Source organism: Clytia hemisphaerica, unplaced genomic scaffold (assembly GCF_902728285.1).
Source record: "Clytia hemisphaerica strain Z4C2 unplaced genomic scaffold, Clytia hemisphaerica genome assembly, whole genome shotgun sequence".
Classification (NCBI taxonomy): domain Eukaryota; kingdom Metazoa; phylum Cnidaria; class Hydrozoa; order Leptothecata; family Clytiidae; genus Clytia; species Clytia hemisphaerica.
The window spans coordinates 371882-388064 of record NW_027104597.1 but is presented as its reverse complement, the minus strand read 5'-3'; the positions used below and the strand labels follow the sequence as shown (position 1 = coordinate 388064).

At 37.2% G+C, this 16183-nt stretch overlaps 2 protein-coding genes across 2 annotated transcripts; one reads left to right on the top strand and one right to left on the bottom strand.

Moving 5' to 3' along the window:
* Nucleotides 1–5205: 5205 nt before the first annotated feature.
* LOC136824081 (uncharacterized) lies at nucleotides 5206–7924 on the bottom strand. The gene is made up of 2 exons (XM_067080244.1): nucleotides 6619–7924; nucleotides 5206–6575 (listed from the first exon to the last, which is right to left on the bottom strand). The coding sequence occupies exons 1-2, from the start codon at nucleotides 7922–7924 to the stop codon at nucleotides 5206–5208; spliced, it is 2676 nt and encodes an 891-aa protein (XP_066936345.1).
* A 1964-nt stretch (nucleotides 7925–9888) lies between these two features.
* On the top strand, nucleotides 9889–16174 carry LOC136824038 (E3 ubiquitin-protein ligase TRAIP-like). Its single transcript, XM_067080194.1, has 12 exons — nucleotides 9889–10006; nucleotides 10433–10457; nucleotides 10712–10841; nucleotides 11091–11130; nucleotides 11267–11394; nucleotides 11551–11645; nucleotides 11842–11955; nucleotides 12099–12186; nucleotides 12966–13034; nucleotides 13198–13286; nucleotides 13450–13662; nucleotides 14533–16174. The coding sequence occupies exons 1-12, from the start codon at nucleotides 9940–9942 to the stop codon at nucleotides 14852–14854; spliced, it is 1380 nt and encodes a 459-aa protein (XP_066936295.1). The 5' UTR covers nucleotides 9889–9939; the 3' UTR covers nucleotides 14855–16174.
* The last annotated feature ends 9 nt before the right edge of the window (nucleotides 16175–16183 follow it).

Here is a 16183-nt window from a genome sequence, read left to right as displayed (position 1 = left end):
ATATTATTAATCTTTCTTTCTTTACTGGTATCTTTCCAAGTCAGCTGAAAGAAGCGAAAGTCATCCCTGTCTTCAAAAACAAAGGTTCTCCATTCGATGCTGAGAACTATAGGCCAATTTCTCTTCTTTCTAACATTGACAAAATCTTCCAAAAACTCATGCATTCACGACTGATGAACTTTCTCGACCAATCAAACTCGATCTACCCATTACAGTTTGGATTTCGATCAAACCACTCGACTGAAACAGCCCTTCTCTATGCTATCAACAAAATATCAAATGCTTTGGATGAAGGTAAGTATGGATGCTCTATTTTCATCGATTTACAAAAGGCATTCGATACCGTCGACCATTCTATCCTACTATCAAAGCTAGATTTTTACGGGGTTCGTGGAAAAGCTCTTGATTGGTTTCGATCATTTCTCACTGATAGATCACAGTTTGTTTCAGTCTCTGGTAAAATTTCTACTTCTAAAAATATGAAACATGGTGTCCCTCAAGGCTCTGTTTTAGGCCCACTTCTTTTTCTCCTTTATGTGAATGATCTCCATATTGCACTTCGATATGCTTTGGTCAATTTGTTTGCTGATGACACTATGCTTTTTTTTGAGAACGAATCCTTGAAACCGATCGCTAAGCAAGTCAATATCGATCTAAAGCTTCTTATGAATTGGCTTAAAGCAAATAAAATCTCTCTCAACACTAGTAAAACTGAGCTTTTGTTGTTTCGTCCTGTCCGAAAGAAGATCGATTATGACTTGAAAATCAAAATCAACGGACATCGGCTTAGACCCAGCAAGGTTGTAAAGTATCTTGGTGTATACATCGATGAACATCTGAACTGGAAACACCACATTGATTTTGTCTGCAATAAATTGAAGCGAGCTAATGGAGCTCTAAGTAAACTTCGGCATTATGTCGACAAGAAAACCCTAGCATCATTATATTTTTCCCTTTTCCAATGTCACGCCTCTTATGCAGCCCAGATTTGGGGGCAACGCCAAACAATCCACGCCCGTCGAGTTCTTATTCTTCAAAAACAAGCTCTCAGAATCATGTCTTTCTCTGACTTTCGTGCACATACTTTTCCTCTGTTTTTAGAATTTAAACTTCTTCAATTTTTTGACTTTGTCAAATACCTTAATATCCTCTTTCTTTTCAAACTTTTGAATCGAAAATTACCTCTTCCTCTTTTACAAACTCTTGAATACAAACGTCTTAATGATACTGACCGTCATGAAGTAATTCGTTGTAAGTCTGGACTTCTAAAAATACCCGAAGTAAAAACAGTGACTTATGGTAACTATTCAATTCTATACCAATCCATCTTGGTTTGGAATGAACTTCAAAATTTCGTTTCTCTCGATGATTTGTCTACACTAGCATTGGATCGTCTTAAAGATTTGAGCAAATTATATTTCCTCTCGTCGTACACTTGATTTGTGTTTTTTTTCTTTTTCGAGTTTGATTTTAAATTTTAACATTTTCATTTCTTTTCTTTTCTTTTCTTTTCTTTTCTTTTTCTTTTTATTCTTTTGATTCTCTTCTTTTTTAAATCTGTTTTTTTTTTTTTTTTTTTTTTTTGTTTTTTCTTTCTGTTTTTATTAAAAACGAAATTAAAAAAACGAAAATTATTTCACTTTATTACCCTAGTATGATCGTTTTATAAACTTAGTATTTTTTTCACTTGTTGTTGTAATTATATCGTGCGGCCACCTCCTTAGTTTAGCATTATGTCTATGAGTGTGGTCGCTAGTCTCGCTTTCGTTGACAAATAAATGATTTACTTACTTACTTACTTACTTACTGTTGAGTATCGCCTAAATTTATCGAAAAAATATGCTTTTCAACATTAATCTTAAAATCTCTTTTATTGTTAAGTATCCCCAGGGCTCAACGCCGAAAGAAAAATAAGCGGGCGGAACCGCCCTCGTAGTTTAATCCCAGGATTGAAAAAACCTGGAGAAAACCTTTTCCGTACATATAATGTAGCTAAGGAATTTTAAAACACGGCATTTAAAGTGAAACAAGATGGCAGAGAAGTAGTGATTGGAGGTTTTTGTAATTAGACAGAATGACAAAGGTTTTTTATATTTTAGCATAACAAAGACAAACTCAGGAGGTAAGGTAAATTGCGTTTTGACTGCTTTTAACTGTTTTTCTAATAAAGAATATCTTCAAACTTGACTTCACTGAATGGATTTCTCACGGATTTTGATCTACATATCTCCCTGTTTGGGGATCATAAAACTTTGTAGGACGATGTTCACGTGTGGATCGACGAGGTGGGCACGTTTCAACTCGATTCTTGTCTTGATATGTGGGCACAACGATGTGCTGGGCAGGAACCGTGACTTCAGGGTCAGCTGGGGTTGATTGAGCAGGCGGGTCAATCTTGAATTGAACCGAGGGCGGTGCTGGAAATGAAGGGGGAGGGATTGTTGGCTGTCGTCCGACGAGTGGATGAGGTTCAAATTTCTTGATAAATTTACGGTTTCTCAGTGTAATTCTACCACTTCCTGATACTTTAACAAGGTATTGGTCAAAGTCTTTAACTTCAACAATTACTCCACTACGATCCCACTTGGTTGGGCGACTTCCGGTTTGATTTTGGATAAACACATAATCTCCCACTGCCAATGGTGGTAGCAATCGAAAATTTTCGTTTAGACGTTCCATTGACTTCATATACCTGGCTTTAAGGGCCTCCTCCTTCTGTTTCCATGCAGTGCGCCAGGTGTTGGAGAGTTGAGGGTTGTGGTAGATATCAACTTTCTTCTCGATGCTTGGCAAAGAATCACGGAGTGGATGGCCGGACAAAACTTCAGCTGGCGACAGCTTGCAACCTGAATCGGGAGTATTGCATTTCATCAATAAGGCTCGAACCACTTTGTCGGTGTTGAGGTCGCCATTCTCATTGTGATGTTGTCCATCAAAAGGTGCTTGGTTGATTTAACCGCTAACTCAGCACGACCATTTGAGGAAGGTAAGTAGCTTGATGATATTCGATGTTTAACCCCCCATCGCTCAATGAAATCATTTGTTGACTTTGCAGAAAACTCTGGCCCACCATCGCTTGTAAGCTCGGAGGGAACACCGAATGTTGAGAAGAGTGTGCGAAGCGATGCAATCAAGCCACTGGCACCAGATTCTGAAGTACCGGGGCGTACACGAGATTGTTCGGTCCAGCCTGACAAACGATCTGCTGCAATAAAGTAGTAATGTCCCTTGTAAAAGAAATAGTCGGAACAGATTGCTTCAAAGGGTGTCGTTGGAATGTGTGGCTCATACGGTGGCATTCGTGGTTGGGAGGGGGCGTTTTTGTTGCAACTAAGGCAGCTTCGTCTAGTGTGTTCAATGTCGTTGTCAATCCTTGGCCAATAAACTGATTGTCGGGCACGTTCCCCCATAGCTGTTTCACCTTGATGTGCTGAATGGAGTACTTGCAGGACCTCTTTCCGGAGAGGCTCTGGTATGACGATTCGATGTTGCATCATAACTACGTCATCAATGATATGTAAAGCATCTCTACATCTCCAAAAAGACTTAAGATTAAGAGGTAGATTGGACGGTTGCTTAGGGAAGCCTGACTGAATGAGTTCCATCAGGTCCTTGGTTTGCTGGTCGGAGAGTGAGTGTTTCTTCACTCTTTCCCAGGTAATTGTTTGAAGATCATTGACTTGATTGGCAGCAATTTCTAAAAGTTCTGAGTCAATGTCATCATCATCAACTTCCTCTTCGATGCGGATGCATGACAATGCGTCGTTAACTGGATGTCGGGACGTTGCATCAGAGAAGGGACCTAACTTTCCTGGTGAATGCTGGATGGTGAATCTCCACATCAAAGTGCGCTGCTTCAGTCTGAACAAGCGAGGATTTGTGATTTCATCCAATGTTCGGTCGGAGAAAAGCTGAACAAGTGGTTTGTGATCGGTAACCACTAGCAGCTCGTCACATCCTTGGGTAAAATGTCTAGTTTGTTCAAGTGACCACGCAATAGCTAAAGCTTCTCCTTCGACAGGAGCATAACGACTTTCTGAAGGCTTCAAAAATCGGGAGCCAGCGAGCGTAATTTCCCAACCCTTTAGGCAACAGTCGTGCGACACGGTGGTGCATTCACAATGCCTCTGTGATAGGTAATAGCCGATACCGATCTTTGACCAATCAGGACGAAGGCATGGTTTTCGGAAGGGAAGAAGTACTCTTACACAGATTTTAGCCATCAGGCGTATTTTGGAAGAAATGCGAAAACTTAACAAAGATGCTTTTATTTGCTTTGTTGACTTTAAAAAAGCCTTTGATTCCATATCTCGTGTAAAAATGTTTGAAATTCTTAAATTGTACGGCATTCCAGAGAAACTCATTTCAGCCATCAGGGCACTCTACGTGTCCACCAAAGCAAAGGTCATTACAGCTGACGGAGACACTGATATTTTTGACATTCATGCTGGAGTTCTACAAGGTGACACCTTAGCTCCCTTTCTTTTTATCATTGTTTTAGATTATGTTTTAAGACTTTCTGTTGACTTATCTAATGACAAGGGAATCAAAATTAAAGTTCCCCTGCGCAAGCGTAACCGCGGCCTTTTTCTGACCGATCTTGACTTTGCTGACGATCTTGCCTTAGTTTCTGAGAGTATTCAAAATCTTGAAAGTCTTCTTCACTCACTTGAAACTTCGGCCAGTCAAGTCGGTCTTTATTGCAATGCTGGAAAAACTGAATTTATCAGCTCCTCTGGGATTGTTCTCCCTTTAACTTCCAAGAATGGTGCCAATATCAAACTTTGGATCTTTGGAATTGGGATCTTGGCTCTCATATTAACAGCTCTGAAAACGATTTTAAAATTAGGAAAGGTCTAGCTTGGAAAGCTTGTAATAAGTTAAACAAGATATGGCACTCTAATTTGTCTAACGCTCTTAAACTTCAAACTTTTAGAAGTCTTGTCGAGCCCATTCTTCTATATGGCTCGGAGACTTGGACCATGACAAAAACCATGCTGAAGAGCCTTGATGGCTGCTATACAAATCTTTTGAAAAGAGTCCAGAATCTTGATTGGCGCAACCACCCAACCCTTCAAGAGATATATCATGGACTCCCAAGAATTTCCTCTGTCCTGACTAGCAGGATGCTCTCTTTCTCAGGTCACTGTTTCCGTGCGAAAAACGAAATGGTGTCTGAGATCTTACTTTGGTGTCCTGCGGGCACTAGGCGCTCGAGAAAGCGCACTTTTCTTGATACTTTGAAACGAGAAACAGGGCTAGAGATTGAGGAACTGGGCACTGCAATGGCTGATCGAGAGCTGTGGAGGGAGGGTTATTGTTTGTTTCCGACCTAGGTCCATTCGGACCTAGGTCGAAGGATGATGATGATGATGATGTTGGGAGAGACATATCGTAGATTTCAACTCCATGTTTAATGGCTTCAACGATAAGCTTTTTGGACTCACGGAATGCTTTGTCAAGTTCGTCGGTCCATTCAAATTTGGATCTCGGGCTTAGAAGATGCTTAAATGGTGACATGAGTTCGGAAAGTTTATCGTAATGTGACACCTGGTTAACTAAACCAAACCATGAGCGAACGTCGGTTATCTTGGATGGAGTGGGGAAATCGTCAATGGCATTGATGAATTTCTGGAGTGGTTTGACTCTTTTCTCTGAGATAGTGAAGCCAGCGAAATCAGCTGTTTTATTTGCAAATTGAAATTTCTCGATGTTGGCAATTATGCCATTGTGTCCGATGAGATCTAAAAAGTCAATTACCCTCCACCAGTGGTCTGCAAGAGCGTTTTCAGAATCCCACATCAGAGTGTCGTCAACAACCTTTGTTTTACGTTCTACGTCAGCGATTATTTCGTCATAGCGTCGAGAATAGCCGTCTCCACTTGCCAAGAACCCTTGTGGGGCCACCTTGTAACGATATCGCCCCCACGGAGTTATGAAGGTGGTATAGTGTCGACCTTCGGGAGTGATGGGGACGGAATGAAAGCCGTTCCAGGCATCGATAACCGTTTTCCATGTATTTGGAGGAACTGATTTGGCCTGGTGGAAAGGGGATTTGACGTGATGTGTCTCACGAAGGCAATGTGGATTCAATGGTGAGAGGTCCACGGTTCTTCTCGGACTGCCTTCTGGTTTGCGGGTGAGAACCATGCGATGACACCATAAGGATGGCTCTCCAAATGGTACCTTTTCAAGCACTCCAAGGTTGACATCATCATCCAGCTGCTTCTTGACGGTGTCTTGCCAGTGAATTGGAACTGGGAGCGGTGTGTGGATTGAATGAGGTGTGGCGTCTGGGTTTACGTGGAGAGACATGGCCGGTCCAGTCATTCCAGGTAAAGTCTGATGAGTGCATTTGTTGAAGGTTGATGTTGAGTAACGTTCTATCAACCAGTCTTTCATTTTCTGATTGTTTTCCGGACAGCACTCAAAAGGTAACTCATCAGGTCGAGGAGGGGTAGTTGTTCGTTTAGGGCAATCACACTGATGCGTCTCGATTGATGCATTCTCCACAGTTGTTGCAGCGCCAACACAAGGGAAGTCCTTTGGGATTACTTTCAACTGAATCAATGCATCTTTTGACAAATAGAATCGATTTGTTGATGGGCTAATGTATACCATAATTCCAGCTGAATGAATTGCCTGATAATCTAAGCAAGATGGCACCAACGACAGGTATCTTTTCTTTATTTGCAGCTAAGAGTTTATGTCTCACTGGAATCAAATCAGTCTCTTTAAACCCACATTTCAAAAAGTTCTGAAGGTCCCACAAGCACGATTGGGCTCCGGTGTCGGTTGCAACCTCAACGTTGGTTGGCTTTATGGTTGGTGGATCTCGACCGAGAGAGTAATAGTCATCTGGTGTAATACTGGCGGTAAGCTGAAGAGTTCGATGCTTCATGGATTGCATTTTCTTCCAACTGTTTTCAGAAAAGATGAGATGATCAATCGGTGGTGATTGTTGGGTGATTCCTCCAATGATTGAGATGGCTCCTGTCTCATCGTCGATTGCATTCACTTCCTTTTGGCTAGGCTTTTTGTTGTTAGCCCAACATTTAGAACAAAAGTGTCTTTCGACCATTTGCTTTTGTCGCCTACTCCAAACGGAAAATTCAATCTCTACTTTACACTCTTTGCATCTCCCTGTTTTGCGGTTAGGTGGTGAGCGCTGAGGAACTTGTTTGTTATGTTTTCTGTAGGTGGATATCGAGGCAGTTGTGGACCCTCTGTTCAAAGCCTCACGGGCCATCTCTTTTGCCTCCACAAAAGCTACAGTTTCCTCGATAGATTTCCGGTCCAAGTCACTCCAGCCAAGAACCTCACGTCTTATTTCATCATCTGATAGACCAGAAATGAAAACGTCTTTGATAATAGTGTCTGTGAAATCTACAGATTGGTTACACTGGGCATCACTGCATTCAATAGCATAAGCACACGTTGCTGCTTTTCCTCTAATACGTGCGTAAAAAGTTCTAGCACTTTCGTCGTTACATTGCGAAAATGACAGCAGATCAGAACGTCTGACACTCACCGCAACTGGGGTGACAGCCAAACGTTTAATTAACACTAAGAGTTCATCTTCAGTGATTCCAACTAAATCGGTGTTGGAATTTTTCAAAATGTCATCCCCAAGTTCCTCATCACAACACTCGAATAGTTGCTGACAGGCTTCATTGGGTTGGAGTGCGGTGCCACGTTTGAAGAGTCTCCATCGTGCAAGAAAGGAGTTCCACGTCTCTTCCGTGGAGCTACGTGACACTGATGGCCTTTGGATTTTTGGTGCTTTGGATGGAGCTGCTCTGGTCTGTGCAGGGGCATTGACATGTACATTATTGTGGACAGTTAGAAGAGCAGCTGCAATAGCAGGATCCACATCATCAGTTTGATAATCACATCCATTGATTGGGCACTGGATAACAGGCATGATAAGTTACCACATAAACAATAGTGTCTTTCTTAGTACTTTTTTATATATTTGTATAAGAATGTTGTAACTAAAAGAAAGAACAAGATAAAATATAATACTATTCTACACTTAGATTTTTGAGGATTTTACCAGTTTTTTTGCGATTTTTGCCTCGCTTCTTTAATAAAAAAGAAAAGAGGTATAGCTTTTTCTAATCCTGGAATATCGAGGTTCCAGCTGCACTAAGGCGGTCATCGAAAAAATGCTCTGTTCGCGTCGCAACGGGTGTTAAAAATGCATGCGGGCGGACGGGCGGTCAAAAACATTCCCGGGGCGGGTGGTAACGCGAGCAAAAGAATTTTTCGATGGTCGTCAGAAAAAGCTATACTTTAAAATGACCCATTTACATGTGCGGAATGTTTTTACTTTAGCGTATAAACTAGGCCTTAAAAATCAAAGCGTTGTCTCGGGAATTGAATGACAAATTTTGGTTGGTTGATTTTGGCTGCTGCACGTTTTATTTTGTTTCAAACTTTCAAGTTTTAATTTTAATTGTCTTGCGAACTTGATTCAGGTAACTCTCATCCTTGTTGTTGCAAATACATCCTGTAGATGACTGATGTTGTTTTTTCTGAAAGCTAGATTTCCTAGTGTGACTAACTGTTACGGCTTGTGATGTTTGAGAGCTTGGATGTTGGAAAGCTGCAAGACTGCAAGAATAAAGCCAGACGATCTCAATTGAACGGAATCGACAATCAAACCAGTCGAACAACAATCGAACCAATCGAATATTACCCAGAATTTTGACGTTCGTTTGAGATTCGATTGCGTTCGACAATCGAATTTCAATCGGTCGATTGCGTTCGATTTGGTTCGACTGGTTTGATCGTCGATTCCGTTCGATTGAGATCGTCTGGAAATCAGCGGAAAATCTGATGCGGTCATTCAGTCGTCATAATTTTTCAACTAGCAGGATATATTTTCTAACCACAATGGAAAAGGATAGCGTTTGAAAGCTAGTTAGAAAACTAATATTTTGATAAGAGAGAAAGTGGTAAGTTTATAAAAGTGAAATTAGAAACACTGTTAAAAACTACGAAGAAAGCGATTTGATAAAATATGATCTTTGAAACACTCTTAAAAATTACGAAGAAAGCAATTTGATAAAAGAGAACTTAGAAACGCTCTCAAAAGTTCAAAGAAAGCAATTCGCTAAAAATGAACTTAGAAACACTCTCAAAAGTTACGAAGTCGAAGAAAGCAAATTGATAAAATAGAACTTAGAAACACTCTTAAAAGTTAGGAAGAAAGTGTTTCAATATATATACCTTATTGGTATATATTTTCGCGTGTTACAAATTTTCGCGGGTACTTAATTTCGCGAGTTTTTTGGTCATTTTTCGCGAAATTTAATACTGTTTAAATTTTTCAAAATTACAAAATCGCGAAATTAAATACACGCGAAAAAAATTTTCTTACTATTTTGTTAGTGTTTTTACATCAAAAACGTTGTGTTTCAAGCAAAATCAGTCTTTTTCTTGCTTTATATTCCCACTTTCTGAAAATACCTAGTTTAGTGAATCGCGAAATTTAATACATGCGAAACACGTTTTTTCGAAAAAATTTCGCGATTCGCGCAAAATTTGTAACACGCGAAAATATATACCAATAAGGTAAGTGAACTTAGAAACACTCTTAAAAGTTACAAAGAGGCAATTAATAATTAATAATAATAATCGCGATTAGCGGTAATCAGGATTAGGACTTTTGAACAACTGCACCCAGAAGATTAAATAATCAAAGCTATTTGATGATTAAATGACAGCAGCTATTTTGATTAAACAGCAGAATCATTTTTTAATCAAACAGCAGAATCATTTTAATCAACCTTCGGAAACCAAAATCGATTATAAATTTTTCTGTCTCATCCCATAATTATGTGATTCAATATAAATTATAACATATATTTTATTTACACAGGATGATTGATGTATTTATAAATCAACTATTAATAAAAAAATCAGTTTGCTGCTATGGATAGATCCACATGTTCCATTTGTGCTGATTATCTTTCAATATCAGACTGTACAGCATGTCCTTGTATCCTTTTCAACAAAATCTATTCTTATTTAATGTTTGTCTCAAGCATTTTTACACCATAATTAGTCCAGGAAAAGCGTGCATCGATTGTGCGTTTTGAGTAGAAAGCATGAAATTTGGTACAGTGGTACCTTTAGTAACAAAGCTGAATTTTTCTCTCCAAATTGATTTTAATGATAGCTATTAACTATTAGCTATTGGTCTGTTCGGACTTCTTTGATCCTATACTGGAAACTAAAATGTTCAAACTGGTTTAAATTTGGTAGCTCAGTTTTATTTAAATAAAGTCTTTCACTACCTGGAAGTTTCAATGTTGGCAAAAGCCTTCACCCTATTTGAACTAGAAAAAGAGAATATAGGATGCTATTATTGTTTTATTACTCTGGTACGGTTATTTTTTCCTTGACTTTTGATTTCATAACCAAGGTGGTCATACCTTTCATTACAATTGGTAAGTCATCAGTACAGAATGCTTTCATTTTATTTTTCTAACAAAGGCTTGAATGTTAAGATGCTTTTACTGATACACTTAGTTTTTTATTCAATGGAGCTTTGAATTTAGTATCTTAAAGATTAAATAATAAATCTAGAAATCTGAGATGCAGATTCTTGAGCATGCAAATTTGTTTATTATGCAAATCAAACTCGCTGTTTATTGTATTGTCTTATTGATTGAAGTTAACATTTTCATTTCTTTTCCCTCAGTATTATACGTTGGAAGAAAGAATCCTCAACCTGTCCCCAATGTCGAGTCAGGTTTCGAGAACCAATCAAACTCTTTTTTGAGCAAAATGCAAACCAAACAATTGACGAATGTGATGCTTCACAGTTAAAGGTAGATTTAACTTTGATTTTTTCCCTGGTAGTGTAATATCAAATGATTTTGAATGCAGGATGATCTAATGGTTATAAATTGTAATAATTTAACAATTTTTTACAATTTTTCCAACAATTTTTCTTCAATCCTCCTCAAGTAGATGAAAATCATGCAATGAATAACTAATAACATTCTTATTTTCCTAATAATGCTAATGTTAGCAGATGCACAGCAATCTTTTATCCTTTGTCAATTCTCCATTTTTAGAATGAAATCAGAGATTTGAAATGTACTATTCAGCAAAAGGGTATGATAAATAAGATATTTGTATTTACTCTTGCTTGTGTCTCTAATTTATTTTCTAAATCTGAATAACCCTTTTAGCTTACTTTCTCTAAACTTTTGTTACTTTGTGCTTTTTACCAAACCAACAATATTTTTAGATGTCTCAATGAACACCATAAAGGAGCAAAGTCTTTCTATGCAAAAAGATCTCAATCATAAAAAAGAAGAAGTCGTTTCTCTTGGCACACTCTTGAGAAACTGCCAAGGAACAAATGATGCCCTTAAGGTTTGTTTTGATAGGTTGATCTCAATCATTGCCCTATAATAAACAGAGGTAGCACCCCTTCTTCTTGTAATTCTTTTACAAACAATTGAATAATTCCCTTATTGGGCTAAAGAAGAGTTTACCACAACTGAAAATATATTTTATTATTTCTTATAGCGTCAATTATCTTATTTGGAAAAATATAAAACAGAGGCACAAAGGGCTAGAGCAAAAGCAGCCAGTGTTGAAAATGAATTGATAAATTTCAAAAGGTAAGTTTATAGAAACAAATTTATGAATTATGTTATTCACTTATTGCTATAACCTGCTATAACTGTTGTAAAATCCTTTTAAAGTTTTGAAGTAACTTGTTTAAAAGATTAAGCTTGTGTTTTGACAGGTTTTGATAAGGAAAAATGAAAAATTTGAATATGAATTGTAACCATAATACATAAATTTTTTTTTCAGCATTAGTGAACTGGTGAAAGGAGAAAGGCACGCAGTTGAGGCGATGGTTAAGAATTATTCTGATACACCTGACGCTGTCAATGTTGTGTCTACATCATATGTATTACTAAAAAAGTATACTGTTTTTTTCTTCTCTTTCTTCTCTGCTCTTCTCTCAAGTCAACCTTAGAAATTGATGTTTGATGATGTGTTTCATCCCACATGAATAAAGCTGTACTTTTCTTATTTAGTTCAGTACTTACTTCACTAATTTTTAGGGAATATGATAAACTGAAAGACTCAAAGAAAAAGATAGAGAATGAAAAGAAGACATATCGCAGACAAGCTGAAAGTGCATCAACAGAGGTACACTATTTTTACTATGTACAACGAAAAACAGACATTGTGACTTGCCATACCACTCATAAGGTTCGGCCTTGCGTGAGCATCGGTCTCCCGGTGTTATTCAAGTGTCATGGTATACGCCATTGCTTGGCAGCTCGCGTTTGCTTGGCAGATCGCGTCTGTCAAGTCGCAGTGTCTGTCAGCGCCGTGATTCCTACTCCTTCCTTTGGAGGGCTCATATCTATCTATCAATGAAAAACAAAAAGAAGGAAACAAGAGGCTCTCATTATAAATTTAAAAGTTCTAATTTCTAAGATCTAATTTCAAAATTTTTATTGAGGCTCGGCTGTTCTTAACTTCTCACCACATTGGGCCTAAAAATATGAACAGGACTAAGAATTAAAGGGTATATTTACGGTTTTTATTGTTAGGGATTAGTAATTTATTTTTATGACTTGTGGTATCCGTTTGTATAACTTTGATACCTTAAAGGAAGAAATTTTGGCGGGAATTTAATTTGGCTGATGGCCAAAAAAGTTTTTTTAAAGGGAATTTAATTTGGCGGATGGACGAACAAACTAAATTTGGCGGGAATTTAATTTGGCGGTCGCTTAAAAATTTAACCTTAAGATGGCATCAAAACAGCGAAAAAATACAAAATGTTTAATTTGGCGGGAATTTGATTTGGCGGATGGCGGAAAAAAGAAATTTTGGCGGGAACTTAATTTGGCGGATTTCAGTCAAATCAGCCAAATTCGCCAAATTTTCTTCCTTTAAGGTATTTTATTGTTCAATTTTAGGTCTTTGAAAGCCAACAAAAGGTGGATACATTAACAAAAGACTTGAAGCATCTTAACGAGATCAATAAGGTATGACAAATACAAATTTCAATTAGCAACAGACTTGTTGATTGGAATCATGAGCTACAAATTTTGTTTGCATCTAAGCCATATCTTTTGAATTGTTTTGTACAATTTGTATCTCATTCCTAACACATGTTTTCATTCTCGTTTTCAAATGTTTTTCTTGTAGGGATTGCAAACAAAACTGAAAAAATTGGAGCAAGCTTTTTCTTCGCCTAGTCCACGGTCAAGTGCCATCAAAAGATTTATGATGGAAAGGTTTGAAACACCAATTCTTACTATTCGAAATTTTACCGTGCCATCATATTTATTTCAATCAGGTTTGGTGACAGTCAAGCATTGTCCTGGGAAGGGAAGGGATTGGTTTTAGTTAATCTAAATTTAATTTTGAATAACCAAGCATTTCATTTTGCCTTTTAAGTCCTGCACCCATGGATTTAAAACGTCAATGCTTAACAGCCAACAGTAATATCGCCGAAATAGCTGAGGAGCAGACAAATAATGATGGTAGTTTCATTTTGTTTGATGGACCAACATCAGATGATGTGTTATCAACCACACCGCCTGTTGTGGATACATTGAACATTTCTGATGATAATTCTATGGAAGATGAAGACAAAGAATTGATTGATGAGTATGAATTGGTTTGATTTTGCTTTTTCTTTTCCAGGGGAAGCATATAAACTTTCAAGACAAAAGGAAAATTTGGCCATTTAAAATTATATCATGACACGCATCTCCTAAATTCAGGCTACTTTGGGTCTTAAGGCTTGGGGACACGAGAAGATTTTTTTGCATTGGTGCAATGCAACATCCTCTATCCCACCAACACAAGAAAAAAAGTGTGTGTCCCATGGTTCTTTTTTGTTTCATGGGACAAAAAGTGAGGGAAATACCTGAAAGACCAGAAAAGACACGCTGATTTTGTCCCTGGGACAAAAATCTGCACCAACGCAAAAAAAACTTCTTGTGTCCCCAAGCCTTTAAAGTAGGTTTTTGTTTATGTAATTGAGATTTTTGCCCAAAAATATCCAGCAACTGCCAAACTGCTAAATTCCAGTCACCTGTCAAATAAAAATCTGACCAAATTTCTCTCTTTAAAGTATACAGATATCTATACAGTTCCTAAAATGGGTAACCAAAGAATTAAAAAACCTCTTTATTCTGCAAAGAAATAGCAAGTTAACTTCCAATTAAATTTAAGTTCAGAAAAATTATTTTGGATATTAGCATTGTAACTGGTACATACCAATGTTCACTTTTACAATCAATAATATCAAATTTTTACTACAATTTATCCAGGTTTTTATTTAAGCATGCAAGGAGGTCTTGGCCACAAGAAAAGCTAACCTTCTTAATGTTAGCTTTCCTTTGTAACCTGGTTTAAAGTGTGAGAATTAAAAAAGGAAGCTATTTGAAAACATTTCTCTCTGGTAAATCTGGCAATGCTAATTGTTCTGTTGATATGATAGATATTTTTTCTAATCTGTTTAATTTTTTTTAGGTTTGGATTGAGATGTGTTGGTACCACAAGTATGTGCAAGAGAGATCCTCTAAAAGAAATTAATAAAAACACTACCACAATTATTAACAATAAGTTTTCAGTGAAAAGTCAAAAATCTAAACTAGAAAGAACTGCATCAAGCGATTTCCCACATCTGAAGAAAGGTTTTAACGGTATGGGTGGACAATCAAAAGTGCTTTATATACCCAAGAAAACATCTGGATTCAAAAAGCCGGCACCGATTAAAACAGAGACAACGAGAAAACTAAAGATCCCCAAAAACAATACGAAGATGACAAACTTCTTTCAGAAACCAAAATGAGAATGGTGTTTGGGAAATGGTTTAGAAGATACTTGATTGTGGGAAAAATTTTATTGGAGCTGCCAAGCCAGGAGGCTTTAGTTCAGGCCAACTTTCTGTCCTGTCTATTCTAATAGACCTTATCGGAGTTTTTGATTTTTATAAAAAAGCGATGCATTGTGGGATTGTTCCGAGTGTATTACAATAGAAATCTCTTAGGAATTGTAATACACTCGAAACAATCCCAGAATGCATCGCTTTTTTAGAAAAATAAAAAACTTCGATAAGGTCTATTGTTAGAGTGGGCAGAAAGTTAGCTATTAAAATCTTTATTTAACAAAGATTGAAAGGAGTCATTACATTGATTTTAGGCAGCCAACTTTTTGCCCACTTCGATTCACAATTAAAACAGACAGGGCAAAAAATGGGGCCGTCTAAACTAGTGCTTATATACTCATGATCAAATAATGAACTTATACTATAGAGCTCTGTACAGAGTCCATGGTTTATTTTTGATCAAAGTTTCAGTGATATGGTATTATACCGTAATATGAATTTGTCAAGACTGTTAAACCTCAACCAAGAAACATTACGGTTGTAAAAGATATTCACATTCAGCGAAATCCGTTAATATGTTTCAAATGAATGATGATTGTTATGAGATGAATGGAAAGCATTTGGACAATGGGATAGATTATCCTTCCAATACTGATAGATTTGATTATAAATATACAACATTTTTGTCAAATTTGTGACTTTCATCAGGTGGCTTTTTCGTATGGCACGCATGGATCGGATATGGATTGACTATGGTACGGATGAACTTTTGTAACATTTAGAAACTAAAGAACTATTTTATTTTATGTATGTCTTAACTTTGTAACTTTGCTCAGGTCTTTTGTTTGTTTTATGCTCCATTTATCCATTATCCCCTCAATTTCGTGAAAACTAATTTTGGCGAATGGCAGGGCAATTCGTCCTTTTTTTAAAGAGACAAAAATTATAGGTTAGGTTATTTTGGAAGTCATGATAAAATTGGCGAGGAATCTATTTTGATCAGGAAGCAATTTCTTTCATTTTGGCATGAATGAATTTAGTGATTTATGGACAAGATTCGCTGAATTCGCCAAAATTAGCTTAATTACAGTAAGGATTGCTGATTAAAGTCTTAACATTAGATTTTGCCAGATGGCTATAATAATAACATGGCTGTTATTTTGCGATTGTTTTTATGTGATGTCATTTTTAAAGTCACTGATTTTATTTTGATGCCTATACCTCTTGTAATTATTTTGTATATTCTACAATACGCTATTGCAACAAAGATAAGAAAAACATTTAAATAAAATA

Bases quoted from the DNA above. Each gene is read 5' to 3' on its own strand.
- LOC136824081 (XM_067080244.1), bottom strand. From the start codon at position 7,924: ATGCCTGTTATCCAGTGCCCAATCAATGGATGTGATTATCAAACTGAT. The intron at 6,576-6,618 runs GTATACATTAGC...ATTTGTCAAAAG, and splicing joins TTCATTCAGCTGGAATTATG to ATGCATTGATTCAGTTGAAA.
- LOC136824038 (XM_067080194.1), top strand. From the start codon at position 9,940: ATGGATAGATCCACATGTTCCATTTGTGCTGATTATCTTTCAATATCA. The intron at 11,131-11,266 runs GTATGATAAATA...CAATATTTTTAG, and splicing joins ATGTACTATTCAGCAAAAGG to ATGTCTCAATGAACACCATA. The intron at 13,287-13,449 runs GTTTGAAACACC...TTGCCTTTTAAG, and splicing joins AAAAGATTTATGATGGAAAG to TCCTGCACCCATGGATTTAA.